The sequence below is a fragment of the Stigmatopora argus genome, chromosome 17 (assembly GCF_051989625.1).
Source record: "Stigmatopora argus isolate UIUO_Sarg chromosome 17, RoL_Sarg_1.0, whole genome shotgun sequence".
Classification (NCBI taxonomy): Eukaryota; Metazoa; Chordata; class Actinopteri; order Syngnathiformes; family Syngnathidae; genus Stigmatopora; species Stigmatopora argus.
The window spans coordinates 7034338-7050534 of record NC_135403.1 but is presented as its reverse complement, the minus strand read 5'-3'; the positions used below and the strand labels follow the sequence as shown (position 1 = coordinate 7050534).

The following is a 16197-nucleotide window of genomic DNA, read 5'->3' as shown; positions in this document are numbered from 1 at the left end:
TTAACTTGGATTGTTACTTGCATTTTTTGTTAGATCAAGACAAACACATGTATACATTGAAAAACTTATTTTGAAAGAGTTTGGAGATAGGTTCTGGCATAACACCCATATATACTTTGCAAGATCTTTTATTTTGAAAAACTTCACTGATAGGTTCGCCCAGGCCATCCAGCATTTTGAAAAATCAGGGTTGCCTTCATCCATTTTCAAATGGACGAAGACACTCCCCTTGGCTCCAGGTGGAATTCTGGAAAACAAAAAAGGGTCAATACACAAAGTTAAGTAAAAAACCATTCGCAAGGTCTTACCTTTTATTTTGAAAAAGTTTGGAGATAGGTTCTGGCGTAACCCCCAGCACCGAGAAATGAGGGGGTGCGTCAGCCTATCTGTACATAGGCAGGAAACCTTGTCCCCCTTGTGGAATTCTGGAAAACCAAAAAAGGGGGTCAAGGCACAAAGTTTAGTAAAAAACCATTCGCAAGGTCTTACCTTTTATTTTGAAAAAGTTTGGAGATAGGTTCTGGCGTAACCCCCAGCACCGAGAAATGAGGGGGTGCGTCAGCCTATCTGTACATAGGCAGGAAACCTTGTCCCCCTTGTGGAATTCTGGAAAACCAAAAAGGGGTCAAGGCACAATAGATTAAGTTACATAAAAAAGAAATACAGACTAGGGTCTGATTAAGTCAAATTTAACTAAAAAAACTACCTACATTTAGCTTTTTTTCTATTAAACATCAAAAGGGTACCCATTATTCAGACCCTGCAAATGGTGGCAATATTAGACATACTCCTGATGGTCTGGTTTCATTTTTTCCTCCACAAACAAATAATCAGGATCTTGATGTGGTGGGAAATATAGAAAACACACTGGACAGGGGCCCACCAATTACATGAAAATAATAAATAAAATCCTACTTCTGCCTTGAGTTTTCAGTCAATTATTTAAAATCCATTCATTCTTAAAAAAATAAATTTCCAAAAAGCTTCTGTTTTTCTCTTCTTATGCCAAGGATTTTTTTTTTTTTTTAAAGGAGTCAAAAATTACGCCTGCACCATTTTTGAATAAATGTCTCACTTAGATTTTGTCGAAACGGTCCAAGCCCTGAGGTCTTTAAGTTAACGGGGTAAAAGTATATAATCTAGTGCACAGTTCCACTACATGGCAGAATTTTTTGTACCAATTAGCAATTTCATCATACGCAGTTATCTGGGTATGATGACAAAGCCCATGTTCGATTATTATTTGTAAGTTCAGAAAGATGTGAAACTCACAAGCGGAAGCTACTCCTACACTTGCCACTATAGTTTTTTTTTTTTTTAATTTAATTCAATAGGGTTGACTCTACTTTAGTTTTTCATTTATCCCAGGCATGTCTGGTCTACATTAACCACGATAATCGCGGGATTACTGTTTATTCCTTACACGTCCACTAATGGCATTTGTGTGGGAGACTTATCCACAGGTTTTTGCTATTAAAAAACACCAAGCTAGTTAGTCTTTACATTCAAAAGTTGGATGTATCATGATGAAAACAAGCCAATTGCGCAAAGCCTTGGATACTGAACGCTGACGTTTAAATTCTACACGGATAGAGAAAATCGGAACTATTTAAAAATGACTCACTTTGTTATGGCGTCGACAAGATGCCCCTTTCTGGTCGTTTTGGCCACATTCTTGATGTTTCCCAGCAGTCGGTGTTCGTTGAGGGACTGAAACACACAATGGAATGATTTCTTTTAAAACAAAGAGCGATCGGTAACGCAATGTAGCCAATTTGTTTGCAAACATTTTGCTGTCTGCACACACATGGGGCGACATCACGTCAACGAATCATGCTCTTATCACTCTTAAGACGAGAACTGGGGCTTCGAAATCCCCAAATGACAACGTACCGAATGTGCTGCATCGTCCTGTGAGATGTTTGTCAGGCTTTCTTCGGCAAATCGTCACTTTTGAGCTGCTCTGCAGTGCACGCCCGTCTTGCCTCCTGGCTCATCAGCCATTTTGGGGTTTGACGTCGGCAATTTGAACTGTGACGTCGGCCACGCCTATTAAAAATAGACACACACAAAATATAAATTGTTTTCATAATAACGTGCGTTAGTCAGTGTGTGTGTGTGTGTGTGTGGGGAGGGGCTGTAAATGCTTTTTGGTTGGACTTAAATACTTTAAAAAAATACATTGTTTTCATAATAACATGCATTAGTCAGTGGGTGGGGCGGGGGCGGGGCTGTAAATACGTGTTGATTGGGCATTCATACTTAAAAAACACATTGTTTTCATCATAACGTGCATTAGTTAGTGGGGGGAGCTGTAAATACTTTTTGGTTGGGCTTTAATCCTTTAAAATACAGTATTGCACATTATGAACATTGTGATGACATACACTTTAGTGTCTTTTACTTCTAGACATTTAAATGATACTTGGCAGTGGTGTGCCGTCAGGGTCTGGGTAGAGGTTCATTCACCTGACTGCCATGTGGGCAGCTGGGGTTCGAATCCCAGTTGGGAAACATTTTCCATTAGTTGTTTCTATATATTTGTAGTCAAGACCTTCCAATAATGACAAACTGAAGTGTGGCCAATTTGTGGTGTAGAGGTTCACTCACCTGACTGCCATACGTGAGGCTGGGGTTCGAATCCCAGTTGTAAAAATCTAAATATTACATCTAAAATGGTCCGGCCCACATGAAATAGCGTTGACGTTAATGCGGCCCGCGAACCAACCCAAGTTTGACACCCTTGGGATAAAGCAACAGTTTTATTGACGCTTTTTTCAGGTCCTGCAGAACTGATTGTGAAGACCTGCAGGTAGATTTCTGACCCTGGCAACAAATAATGGCGGAAATGTGATGGGATAAATGCTTAAATATGAAAACACACACTTGGAAGCAATGAAAGGAATCTGAAAGACAATTGGGAATAATTTAATTCATGGACAAAATATTATTAAGATATTTTTAGGCCTTGCAAGCCCTGACGGTCCATCACTGATGAAACTTGAGTGCAAAATTAGGCAGTTTCAGTAGAACCTATTTCATGCCTTCCTCTTGTTGTTTCTGTGAAGAAAACAAAAATACACAATTACCTTTACAACCATTTATTGCTGCATCATCTATCATCAGTATTTACTAAAAGCTTCATTGACTTGGTGAACTTACCTTGAGTTTGCGCAAGTTCATAAATGCTCTCATTATTTTGGGTGTTGGTGGTTTGGGACCAAAATTGGCCAGACCTCTTGGCTTTTCCTCATCTTTAGCACCTGGGGGAGCTTTGGCCTTGGTTAATTTCCTTCGAGCAAATAAAAACAAAATTATATATGCATAATAAACATTGAAATCCTGATGATCCAGTATATTTGATAGACATTTGCACAATTGTACATGCTTTCATCATAAGCACTTGCTACACTAAGACCTATTAACTAAAAGAATGAGCTTATTTTTGAATATCTCTGAGGAGAAATAGCCAGACTCTTCATGTAAAATTATTCTTTTTTTTATTTAGGTAATGACTTACCTTCCCTTCCTGGCCAGCACCTTCTGAGATTCAGGATAGTGCACCAGGATATCAAACAAATCCTTCTTCTCCAAAACAAAGAGATTAGCAAAGCCATATGCTTTGACATTTGCTGTACGTCTGTTACCTCCGTCTTTTGCAGACTGCAGCAAACTGAGAGGAAAAGCACAAAAGCTATGTGTGCATATCATACACACGATCTAGAACAAGGGTGTCAGACTCGGGTTGATTTGCGGGACACTTTAACGTCAACTTGATTTCATGTGGGCCGGACCATTTTAGATATAATATTTAGATTTTTTTTTTTATATAAATGTTTTAAATGAACTGGATTAAAGGCCCTGAATATTCAGTTTTTCTATAGATCTAAAACAATGTTTATTTTAGCTTTTTTTATATATTTTTAGATTTTACAAAATGATTTTTGAACTAAAAACACAGAAAAAATGATTTAAAATTTACAATTACTGATTTAAAAGGGGGAAATCAGGAAATTTAATATACATCTATACTCTTAATTTTAATTAGATCCTAAAACAAAGTCGGCACTCATGATTTACTTTCTCGGGCCGCACAAAATGATGCGGTGGGCCAGATTTGGCCCCCGGGCCGCCACTTTGACACCTGTGATCTACAATGTTATCAAAATAATGTATTAGGTAAGCTATTTTTTTTTAATTGAATTAGTTAATTATCGGATATGCATATTGACTTGTACCCGGCCGGCACACTAACCTGATCTCGCCAAACACACAGCCAGCCTTAAGTGTTACAAACACAATGCTGTTGTCAGGTCCTCCCACTACCTGAACTGCTCCACTCTTTATGATGTACATCTCCTTACCGATGTCCCCCTGTAGAGAGATCAAGTCTGATTTGAGATGATCATGTGTAGCCTGTACGCAGTTGCTACAGACCATCCAGGAAGTAAATATACTCACTTTCTTCACAACAAAATCCCCAGGAAGATAAATAATAGACTTGAGCCTCAGCAGCATGTCCACCAACATCTGCTGGTCACAGCCCTAGATGGAAAATCATCAGTGCTTGAGAACAATGTTTTCATGAAGTCCAGGAGAGAATGTTCAACTCGGAAAATTAAAGTCTGAAGTAAAATTGTTGGGGTTATTCTGGGATATTATTATATATGTGCATATTAATCATTATATGTATATGTGATACATTAATCATTATAAGCAGACAAAAGCTCAGTATAACAAGGACACTTCCCCCCTGCAGCTGGCTCCGAGGACATTTAATTGTTTTGAGGACTATTGACCTGACAGATCACACAGTCCCGGGCCGAGGACTGTTGATCTGAGTTCGCAATGAAGATCTGTGAAGGACTCTTAAATTGCTTTGACCTGGATTCCGGCAGATGGCGATAATCGAATCAACTTCCGAAAATACTCGCATATTGTTTTAAAATACTGTCGCTCGTTTCACCTTTTATGGAAATTATTATGCTTACTTGTGCAAATTCTTACGCAGTTGTTTTTGGTTTCCGATCTGATATGCAATTGTTGTTGCAGTTGTTTTTTGACCTTAATTGTGTTATTCGATTAGCTTATGCAATTGTTTGAATAAGATAACCTTAGGTGTTTTGATTATGTGCGACTAAATGGACAGAGGAGGATGCCTTTCTTCAGAATGCTCCGGTGGCGAGGTCGAGCCAGGACCGATTCTCACTTGCAAGTTATCGCTAGATTATGTCTACAATGTCTCTCCTTTTATTAAAGTATATCTATTAATAAACCTATTCTCAGGCATTTGAGATAATTCTGGGTAGAGCTGGGAAATACTTTTTTCTTTCACGTTTTCTTTTTTTTTAAATAACAGCAAAACGTGTATTCATTATTTTTGAATTATCTGCCTTAAAATAAAGTTAAACTCTATGTCAGTGGTTCTTAACCTTGTGGGAGCAACCGAACCCCACCAGTTTCATATGCGCATTCACCGAATAGTGTAAAATAAAATGATTTAAAAAATCTTCAAATTCAAGAAAGGTATATATATAAATTACTTGCAGCACTGATTGGGCAAGCAATGTCACATGATCATCTAGAGCCATTGATGGTCTAACCCTTGAACTCCGCGCCAGAGGCTCCAACGAACCCCTGAGACCGACTCACCGAACCCAGGTTAAGAACCACTGCTCTATTTAATGAATAAATACAGGCCTAATACTGAGTCACCTGAAAAAGCGCAATCTTCTGGAAGGTTGCTAGATTAACATCCACCGCAATGGCAGTTTTCATCACCAGAGGCATCTTATCCAACAGCTCGGACTCATCTAAAAAGGTAATCAAACATATTAACACCATTGCAATGTGATAACTTTTAGTGATTCATCAATTATTCTATTTACAATTCCAGTAGATTGTTCTGCGACATCTCACCAAGCATGCCTTGAGAATCCCAAGTGTAGTTGTACCAGTTTCTTATTCTGTTTTGGACATATTTTGGAATTGTGTAGGTGTTCATATAAGCTACACAGCCATCCATCGATGCCCGGAAATATGTTTGACCTGCTGTTGCTGCCCCAATAACGTCTCTCATCTAAAAATTTGAAAAATATTAAACGTGTTAAACAGGGAGAAAAATAACTATAGTGACATCTTGATAATAATTAAGATACTGATACTGACCTGGCCAATCAGACTGGAAAATACAAAGATACCAATGAAAAAGTTGGTCATCTGAAAAGCTATTTCAAAAATGGTTGTCGGCTCTGGCAGCCCACCGATGTTTATCAGGCTTCTCACTGCAAAGTAGTAACAGCGTATGTACCTGAGGAAGTCAAAATTACTACAACTTGGTAAGGCATTTAAGGAAGCATCTAAAGATAAAAAAAATAAAATAAAAAAAATAGATGACTCAATGATTGATTAAATGATTATATCATAATTTACTATCCACGTAACATGTATAATTTGGCAAGAGAATACAAAATTGTTATTTAAATGATGGATTTTATGACTCACCAGTAGCCAATGGTCTGATCATTTTCAGCACCATGGACAGAGTTTAACTTCATTTCTTTACAGGGCAATTGAAGGGTCAAAGAAAAATTAAGAGCACATACGCTGTTCCTTTTCCATCATAGACCCACGTAGTGGTACCAAGGCCCTGGTGTACAGATGCAACATAGTAAGCACAGGCATTCACATGGAGGCTGTAGAGCAGGTAGCCTGTGGTGCGAGCCACTCTTTGTCGAAAAGAGAAAGACCGTGAAGAAAAACTTGTGAGTCCAAAAAGGAAAAATAACACCGGGATGAATAATTAAATGCTGGCAATAGGACAATGTAGATAGTGATTGCCAGTGTGGGAGAAAAATGTAAAGCAAGCCATTAAAAAAGAGAAAACTGCAAGCAATACTGTCATTTTTTTTCTTTTACCTCCAGATGTATGCTTTGGCCATGATGCTCTCAAGTCGATCACTGAATTCAAAGAAAGACTCAACCTACGACGCAAAGAGAAAAATGAAAATTACGTATGGACAATATAGAGACGTAGAAGAAAAAAACAATGCTTACCCTGATGAAGCGGTTCAGTCTGTAAATGGTGGAGAATTGAAAGTATAAGCAGAGAAGGTCAAAGGGGAGGATGCAGATGAGATCATTCTATACAAGAAAACAAGAGTAGAAAAGAATCAAGTAGAAAACAGTACAGAAAAAAGACCTGTGATTAAGGCGATTTCTCACATTTCATACCTTAAAACGAGGTGATTTGCGATAATGCTCCTTAGTCATGGTCCTGTCTTTCTGAGAGAAACAAGATATTGAATCTAAACATGGGCTGTTTCCCAATCCCATATCTTTGACAAGGATTTTACGGTACTCGGACGATTCGCCGAAAGACGTTTGGCCGACAGACAGTTCGCCGAACGGACGTTTCGCCAATATGGGATTCGCGCGCTCGCCCCGCCCCCGGATCGTGTGTGTACATGTTTTTCAAACTGGGCCCACGGGCCATATACAGCCCGTTACAGATAACATTTCTTTTGGAATAACAAGGGCATGTACTGCCCCCCGCTGGACATATTTCTAAATACAAGTATGTACTACAATGTGCTGCCAATTTTTTATATTTTTTATTTTATCCTTGCGTTTAAAGTAGTAGCCATTTGGACACGTAATGTAATTTATCAAAGCTGGGGATTGATGTCTGACACTGAGAAAAAACAACACTAGAAGACTTATGTGAAATTCTAAGTGCCTTGGACAGACTAGAGGGCTTAGAGAACAATACCTGAAAATGCCATGGAACACACTTTTACTTCTAGTTTAATTTTAAATAATTTACCATTATTTTAGGGAATATATATTCTAAATAATTTGCTGTGAACCTTAATTAAAATATTAATCTTAACGTTTTCTATGCTGGTGTAAGTTTTCTGGAGTAGGATTTCTGGATTTACAATTTCATTACAGTAGTACTTACTGTTACTACTACTTTATTTTCTCTATTTCTTCTGTCACGTACTGTTCTGCGTGATCTCCAAATGGCTACTACTTTAAACGCAAGGATAAAATAAAAAAAAATAAAAAATTGGCAGCACATTGTAGTACGTACTTGTATTTAGAAATATGTCCAGCGGGGGGCAGTACATGCCCTTGTTATTTCTAAATGTTATCTGTAACGGGCCGTATATGGCCCGCGGGCCGAGGTTGAAAAACATGTACACACACACAATCCGGGGGCGGGGCGAGCGCGCGAATCCCGTTTTGGCAAAATGTCCGTTCGGCGAACTGTCCGTCGGCCAAACGTCTGTCGGCGAATCGTCCGGTCACAGGATTTTACTTACAACAATGTCACCAGCTTTGACAAACTGAAGCCGAGGCTGCCAAACCATGATGTCTACCACGTTCACCAGGTCACTCAGAATGTCCAAAGTGACCCAGTATCGGTTTGCCGTTTCGCCATGAAAGGGAAAAGCCAGGCGGGCTGAGCAGAACCAAATATTGTAGTTGTACGCCAAAGCCACGACTGCCAACCAAGCGATGTAACGGCGATCTGAAAAACACCAACGCGCTTTTGTACCACAGTAGGAGCATAGTTTAACATATTTCAATGCATTTCTTATTTAGACTTTCACCCACCAGTGAATGGATCTATCGTGGTTCCCAGGACAGTGTCCAGCTTTTCTTCCACAGGTCGAAAAAGGACGTCCAAAACAGCAAAAATGAGATCTGAGAGAGGCCTTACTTTCTTCTCTGTCTCCTTTGCTATTCTCTCCTCTTCTGCTTTTTTCTCTGCCTCCAGCCTTTTCTCCTCATCCTTCTTTTTCTTCTCCTCCGCCTTTTTGGCCGCCTCCTCCGCTTTCTTCTTATCTGCTTCTTCTTTTGCTATCCGCTCCTCTTCTTTCAGTCTATGGTATTCTTCTTTCTTGAAAATAGGCGCTGAGGAGACGCGAGGGAGTTGAACGACCTGACCTTTTTGGTGGCGTTGATTATTCTTGTCTTTACTTACTGACAGGCGGGCTGATTTCTGGAGAGCTGGCATGTGGATCGTCCACTTTCTCTTTGAGTTCCGCGTGCTTCTCCCTCTTTTTCTTGACCATCCATCGAAGAGCCTCATCCGTGTAACGGAAGTAGACAACTGGAGGAGGTGATTCCTCTTGGTTTTCGCTGAGAAAATGATTGAAAGGTGACACAACCAGTTCAAAAGGAATTTTGCACTAAAAACGGTCACTCATTTTTATACTCACTGTCATTTTCCGACTATAAACTGCATCTGATAATGAATTTGACTGGAAAACAATCTTTGTAGATATACAAACTTACTAGATTGTAGATTGCAAGTATCCATATTGGGATATTTATAGCAAAGGTCGTGCAGCTGATTAGCCTGTATAAAAATCTATAAATCTACCAAACTGATTGGAGTCTAAACCAGAAGGATTAAAGTGAGGAGGGAAAATAGTGGTTAAAAATATATGGTAATGTGTATTAATTACTTTAAAAAAAACATAGCTCATAACTTCTTACCGTCACAGAGTTTTCTATATAATGTAAGTGTTTGGGTTTTCTATTTAAAAAAAATATTTACAATTAAAAGCCACTACTATGAAATTATGGTCTTTCGAAATGCCCTGAAACATGTAAAATGGATATATTTGATCATTTATTCAAGTATCATTCATTCTATTTGGGGTTGCGATTTGATTACAGTCAATATTTACCCCACATTGAATTTTTTACAGACCAAGGCAAAACCAAAACTATCAGGACTGTGCTTTTTGTAGTCAGTTGAAAAGCGCATTTCGTTTAAATTGTCAGAGCACATGCAGATTAAGGCATAAGAAATCCTCCCAGTGAATTGATTAAGCCGGTTTGTTAGGTCAAGTACAGTTGATTTGCCTATTGTCTATCTCTATCTCTAGTCACAGTAAAAGTCAACAATTTGCGCATGCATCAAGAATTCAGAAAGGCAAGATGTACAAAGGTGGTCTTCTTACCCCCCTGCCCCTTCTGGACTGGCCGGATCTGCCGGAGCTGCTGGAGCTGATGGAGCTGCTGGGGCTGCTGGAGCAGGAACTGAATGAAAAGAAAAACATTAGGGCAAAAACATTCTTTTAAACCAAAGGTGTCAGACTCGGGTTGGTTCGCGGGCCGCATTAACGTCAACTGGATTTCATGTGGGCCGGACCATTTTGGAAATAATATTTAATGTATTTTTATTTATTTTTGTATAAATGGATTAAAAGCCCTAAATATTTCGTTTTTTATAGATCTTAAAACAACGTTTATTTGAGCTTTTTTTTTCTTAGTAAGGGAAAATGTAATCATTTGTTTTTCATTGCGAAAGGAAACATTTTTTCTTTAATTATGTTCCATATTAAAGTGGAAAACCGAAAATATTTTTATATATTTTTAGATTTTACAAAATGACTTTTGAACTAAAAACACAAAGAAAAAATGGATTAAAAATTTCCATTATTGATTTAAAAGGGGGAAAATCAGGAAATTTAATATATACATCGATACTCTTCATTTTAATTTGATCCTAAAACAGAAAGTCGCCACTGATGATTTACTTTCCCGGGCCACACAAAATGATGCGGCGGGCCAGATTTGGCCCCTGGGCCGCTACTTTGACACCTGTGTTTTAAACAGTAGATAAAACGACAACAACATTCATTCATCAGATAACTATGTACACCAGGTAGGGGACACCCTGGGATCGAACCCTCAACCCCAGAACTGCGAGGCTGACGACAACATTAACATTACTCTTTAAAATACTTTTTTCTGCCACACCCTTGAAATTTAAAAGAAAGTCATGCTTGTAAAAATATTATAAAACTGCTAAATACAAACATGTTAGAATTAAGTTCAAGTCTAATATTTCCAGTGGAAAAAGTTACCTGGGTTTGACTGTTCTTTTGTGGGTTCCTCTTTGTTTTCTTCCTCTTTTTCTTTTTTTGGCTCTTCTGTGTTTTTCTCTTCTTGCTTTGCTTCCTCTTTTGGTGGAGTGGATTCTTCTTTCTTTTCTGGAGGCTGTTGATATAAATAAAATCAAGTCAATTTAAGCCGAGTCATTGTCATGGCACATGTTAGCGAAGCAGTGCACTAGAAAACTGATGATGCCATTAAAATGTGATAGTTTCACCCAAATGTAAAGCAAAGACAAATATATTTTAAGGTGAGCGACATGCAAGTCTTACCTGAGCTGGTGCAATCGCTGGAGGGGGCGCAGGAGCCTCCGGGATTGGTGGAGGCTCAGGAGCCCCCACTAGCTTCTTTAACCTTGCGAACATGGCAGAGTCGTCTCTTTGGTTCTGCAGTCAGCAAATTTGCTAATTCCTTTTTAGATTGTAGAATCCCAAGACAGCCTGCCGTTGTCTAGCTCTCACATTGACAAACAACTGACTGACTGACGCAATTAATTCCGTTAACCCGAATAATACCCTCTGATCACTGCCCTTCTCTGCCAGTCTTCACCAGATCAGCCGTCACTAAGATCAGCTTGTACCTACCTACAAAGCTAAACTACCTCTTGCGTGGGTACAAATTGTATTCCTATTTTCATTAAAAAGCCTTAATATAATCAATAGTGTGAACATTGAATTAAATTGTTACAAGTTCGCCAGTTGGAAGCCAAATAAACTCTCTGGATTTATTTATTTATTTTGAGTCTGGGTAATGAGATTATGGCTTTGGAGCACCTCTCTCTTTCTCTCTCTCTTTCCCTTTTTTCCACTCTTTTTTCAATTCAACTACAAACCAACACAAACAAAAGTAATTATCAGGGTAATAACAGACAAGTTATAGCTGAATATTGGGTACGCGGTCGATTGGTCGCCGGTCTTTTGGTCGCCCGGAAGGTTATTGATAATTACTATTTAAATCGTTGCTCAAATTCCCTAAATACAAACTGCGAATGACTATTTAGTCATACTTAATGCCCTATTAATTATTAGGCTAAAGAAAAGCTCCAAATTTCCCGGACTTTTATTGTGTTTTGTTGGAGAACTAGTTAAGACCCTGACTGATGTAGCTTCTTAAAGGGACATCATATGTGCATACAAACTCTTATACACTCACACGTCGGCTCAGTGAAACTGCTCATGGCCATTGTTGGCTTTTATTGATGCGTAGACCGTGTTGTATTACCTTGTTTTGTCGCCGGTCTTTTGGTTGCCGGTCTTTTGGTCGCCGGTCTTTTGGTCGCCGGTCTTTTGGTCGCCCGTTGTCGCGGTCCGGGCGACCAAAAGACCGGCGACCAATCGACCGCACACGGAATATTGAAATCATTTAATGCAACGGTTGGTTACTAGATGATCCATGTCAGCCTCATACAACCACTCAACACTGATAGAAAATGAATACAAGCAAGCATAAATATTTATACAACACAAACTGTTGTGGGACACAGGCAAACTAATATCTAAGGTGAATTTTGGTGTAAATACGATACATTGATTACATTATACATCTATTTTAAAAAAGAGTACAAGATAAAAAAAATACACTCCCAAAACGGAGTTGATAAGAATCAATAGACGTGTCGCTCAAACGCCACCACCAGACTAGGAACAAAATAAAAACAAAGGTGGATGATTAGCATTGATAAAATGAACATCACAAGGCATGAATGAAAAAAAGGGAGGTAAAAGTCACCTTGAGCTTCTCAATCATTTTTTTGTTGAAGCCACCACCAAAGGCTCGCAGCAATTTGGGTGTAGGTGGTTTGGGTCCAAAAAGTGCTAAACCTTTCTTTTTTTCTTCCTCTGCTTTTGCTGCTGCTGGACCCTTTGCCTTCATTAGTTTCCTAAGGCACACACACGTGTTTATTTGATGTCAATAAAAACAGTTTAAGGCTGGTCCACATGACAGCTTCACCTCTTAAATCACTTGTGAATTAAAAGGCCTTTATTTTAAGTGTGCATTTGTAATAGGGAAGAAGCCATTTGTCTTACCTTCCCTTTCTGGCCAGCACTTTCTGAGATTCTGGGTAGTGGACCAGAATATCAAACAAGTCTTTCTTCTCCAGGACAAAAAGATTAGCAAATCCATAGGCTTTGACATTTGCTGTTCGTCTATTTCCGCCGTCTTTCGATGACTGCAGTAGACTGAACAATGTACAAATATTCCTAGATAAAAAGGTGTTCCAATGAAAAGCCTCAGTACATTTAGGATATTTTACCTAATTTCTCCAAACACACAGCCAGCCTTAAGTGTTACAAACACAATGCTGTTGTCAGGTCCTCCAACCACCTGTACAGCTCCACTCTTAATGATGTACATCTCTTTTCCGATGTCACCCTGCAGAGAAAGAAGTACAGTGGTACCTCGACATACGAGTGCCCCGACGTACGAGCAATTTGAGATACGAGTAAAATTTTGAGCAAATATTTATCTTGAGATACGAGACAAATTTTGATATACGAGCATATAGCAGACGTGAGAGGCTGTTCATAAGAACATCATGGGCACTGCCTTTCTGGTCGCAACTCCCTCTTTGTAATGTCTCTACGAGCACTGGGCGGAGCATTGCATTTTTCTGCATGTTTTTTTCCCGTTAGTATGAATGGCGTATATACTACTTTTCGTTGGCAAGTGGTCGTGCGTTATCCTATTGTGAGGACATTTGTGTGCATCATTTTCGGAATATTTTGAAGGGAATACAAAAGCAAACAACCCTCGATAGGTTGCATCTGAAAGTCAGGGTGGAGGAAGGGAAAATAGAGCCAACCTAGGAGAAGAAAGGTATAAAAATGTAAAACAAAATTAGAATTAAGTTTAGTGTGAAGTTACATTAAACTTATTTTTGAGTGTCTGCATCGTAATCCAAGTTCATTTAAATTTGTTTCTATTATGTTACGAGTGCGTTGCCATGCAAAAAGTCCCCCCCTTCTTTCTCTCTCCCCCTGTGAAATCCGTATAATTTTAGTACTATTAGACACATTTTAGTAATATTAAACCACTAGTTACTTGTTACTTTGATAATAGATGGCGAATTAGAACAAGTAAAAATGTTTTTCCAATCCAATATCCTGTTTTTGGTGTTTTATCAGAGGGTTGGAACGAATTAATTTGTTTTTAGTTCATTTCAATGGGAAACGTTCGTTTGAGTTACGAGTAAATCGACATACGAGCTCAGTCCCGGAACGCATTAAGCTCGTATCTAGAGGTACCACTGTATACCTTCTGTATACATGGTCAATGGATATATACAGTACTCCCAGTAAAGACTGCTAATTTATTATAATCTATAAATATATTCCAAACATACCTTCTTTACAACAAAATCTCCTGGAAGATAAATGATGGACTTCAACCTCAGTAACATGTCCACCAACATCTGCTGATCACAGCCCTGTCGGAAAATATGAATAGGAATTCATCAGTAATCAATAAGGAAAGAAATATGAGCTTTACAAATACTTTCATCTGCAAGCACCTTGAAAAGTTCAATTTTTTGAAAAGTGGCCAGGTTGACGTCCACAGCAATGGCGGTTCTCATCACCAACGGCATCTTATCAAGTAGCTCAGACTCATCTAGAAGCAGTAGGATGGAAGTCCAGGGTTAGTATTTTTTTCCCTCATCTGTGGTCAAACAACATTTGTGTAAAAACAAATGAAATCACACTGACCCAGCATGCCCTGAGCATCCCAGGTGTACGTATACCAAGTGCGGACTCTGTTCTGGACTAAGGCTGGGATCCGGTTGGTCACCATGTATGACACAGTGCTGTCCATGGACGATCGGAAGTAAGTTTGTCCAGCTGTGGCAGCGCCAATGACATCTCTCATCTGAAGTCATAAGAAAACTTATTGCGAGAAGGCAAAATACACATGAATCTGTCAAATATATAGCTTTTTCTAAAAGAGTTTTGCTAGTCCAAATCATTGGCTAACATTAGGGGGACGACATGCTCTAGTGCGGGACTCCTAAATGGATTGGTATTGTCTATCACTACTCTAATCGGCGCCAATAATGAGGTAATGACATGTAAATATGGAAGTCATTTCTACGAGGTTGATGTCTTTCTATTTTACCTGGCCAATCAAACTGGAGAACACAAAGACGCCCGTGAAAAAGTTAGTCATCTGAAACCCTATCTCAAAGACGGTATGGGGTTCATTAAGACCTCCGATGTTGATCAGACTGCGGACAGCAAAGTAGTAACAACGCAGGTACCTGTGGGGAGGGCAGGGATGTTAAAGGTCTCGCCAGTTAACACAGCGTACCACACTGGTCTGTTCTTCGAATGAATGAGTACATTATGCGCTTCACTAAAGTAGTCATCTCCTTAAATTGCTGTTTGCTGTTTTCTGTACTCTCTTGATCTCTTACTGTGAATTATGAAATGAGCTCTTAGAATATTAATAAACATGAACACTCTTTATAGACCCCATTTTGTTATTCCAATCAGCCCCAAGAAAACATTTTGAAATCAAATTATTTTACATTCAAGAGCCCCCATTTGATTCAACTCAACAATTCTGTCATCTAACACGTTTACTATTATTATCTGCATCACATTTGAGTATGCAAACATTTTCTCCCACAGTTGTTTGGCAAGGCTTTTCAGTGCATTCAAAGGTTCTTAGGGCTCCACTCACATCTTAAACAGATGCTCTACTGATGTCACACAGTTGTATTTGGTTGTCCTGCGTGAGTCTGGCATTTTCAGTCTATTCACTTCACATAATCTTCTTTGTGCTTTATGTCAGAATAGAAAGTCTTCTGTTCCAATAAAGGAAAAAATAACAAATAATATAGAACTGAATTCTGAAGTTGTTTTCAATGATCTTAACCATAATAGGGCAATCTTTATTTGGACTGCAACTAAATATTTGAAAAATAGGTTTTGCAGAAAAACAAACAGTTTTTTTCCCTTCGTCTAATAAACCCATGAAGAATAAGTTGACTTTTTCTATTGAATGTGGCCCAGGTGGACAAACAATCTGTAGCTTTTGCTTTGTTCAAAACCTTTGGTGATCCTAGTCTTACAACTTAGTATCTGGCACACCTCATAGTGTGAAAGAAAAATAATTAAAAAGATTCTTAAACAAATAAAATCTACCTGGGCAAGAATGATGGACATGAACAATGCACCAAAAAGGTAATTTGTCATCTGAAACATCATTCCAAATATGGTATCAGGAAATGGCAACTCAGCGATCATCAGCAAGGATTTCTCCGCATAGAAGAAGCAGGCGAGG

The 16197-nt window shown here is 38.8% G+C and overlaps 2 protein-coding genes across 3 annotated transcripts in view; both read right to left on the bottom strand.

Moving 5' to 3' along the window:
- Nucleotides 1-110: 110 nt before the first annotated feature.
- Nucleotides 111-11779, bottom strand: LOC144091952 (cyclic nucleotide-gated channel beta-3-like). 2 transcript variants are annotated; one of them, XM_077624667.1, is made up of 23 exons: nucleotides 11190-11774; nucleotides 10890-11022; nucleotides 9981-10059; nucleotides 8993-9150; nucleotides 8623-8922; nucleotides 8328-8536; nucleotides 7234-7284; nucleotides 7057-7143; nucleotides 6919-6983; nucleotides 6606-6728; nucleotides 6169-6310; nucleotides 5920-6079; nucleotides 5716-5813; nucleotides 4462-4545; nucleotides 4256-4374; nucleotides 3521-3673; nucleotides 3163-3292; nucleotides 2611-3060; nucleotides 1894-2049; nucleotides 1625-1710; nucleotides 490-606; nucleotides 309-425; nucleotides 111-247 (listed from the first exon to the last, which is right to left on the bottom strand). In XM_077624667.1, exons 1-18 carry the CDS (start codon nucleotides 11280-11282, stop codon nucleotides 3034-3036), a joined length of 2211 nt encoding a protein of 736 aa, XP_077480793.1. In that variant the 5' UTR covers nucleotides 11283-11774; the 3' UTR covers nucleotides 111-247; nucleotides 309-425; nucleotides 490-606; nucleotides 1625-1710; nucleotides 1894-2049; nucleotides 2611-3033. The 2 variants fall into 2 exon arrangements, with proteins under 2 accessions (XP_077480793.1, XP_077480794.1); XM_077624668.1 differs by lacking the exons at nucleotides 111-247; nucleotides 309-425; nucleotides 490-606; ... (3 more) ...; nucleotides 3163-3292; nucleotides 3521-3673 and having other exon boundaries at nucleotides 4253-4391; nucleotides 11190-11779.
- Nucleotides 11780-12357: 578 nt separating this feature from the next.
- Nucleotides 12358-16197, bottom strand: part of LOC144091739 (cyclic nucleotide-gated channel beta-3-like) — a 46518-nt gene continuing 42678 nt past the window's right edge. Inside the window, exons 15-22 of the mRNA XM_077624341.1 lie at nucleotides 15028-15169; nucleotides 14622-14781; nucleotides 14429-14526; nucleotides 14261-14344; nucleotides 13172-13290; nucleotides 12945-13097; nucleotides 12646-12796; nucleotides 12358-12554 (exon numbers count right to left, since the gene is read on the bottom strand). Coding sequence (XP_077480467.1) covers nucleotides 12537-12554; nucleotides 12646-12796; nucleotides 12945-13097; nucleotides 13172-13290; nucleotides 14261-14344; nucleotides 14429-14526; nucleotides 14622-14781; nucleotides 15028-15169 — 925 coding nt within the window. The 3' untranslated portion in view covers nucleotides 12358-12536. The remainder of the gene's footprint in view (nucleotides 12555-12645; nucleotides 12797-12944; nucleotides 13098-13171; nucleotides 13291-14260; nucleotides 14345-14428; nucleotides 14527-14621; nucleotides 14782-15027; nucleotides 15170-16197) is intronic.

What these genes read in the sequence shown, in the direction of transcription:
- LOC144091952 (XM_077624667.1), bottom strand. Translation starts at nt 11,282, where the DNA reads ATGTTCGCAAGGTTAAAGAAGCTAGTGGGGGCTCCTGAGCCTCCACCA. An exon ending in AAAAGAACAGTCAAACCCAG is followed by an intron (nt 10,060 to 10,889) that starts GTAACTTTTTCC and finishes CTTTTCATTCAG; the next exon opens with TTCCTGCTCCAGCAGCCCCA. An exon ending in AGAAATCAGCCCGCCTGTCA is followed by an intron (nt 8,923 to 8,992) that starts GTAAGTAAAGAC and finishes GCGTCTCCTCAG; the next exon opens with CGCCTATTTTCAAGAAAGAA.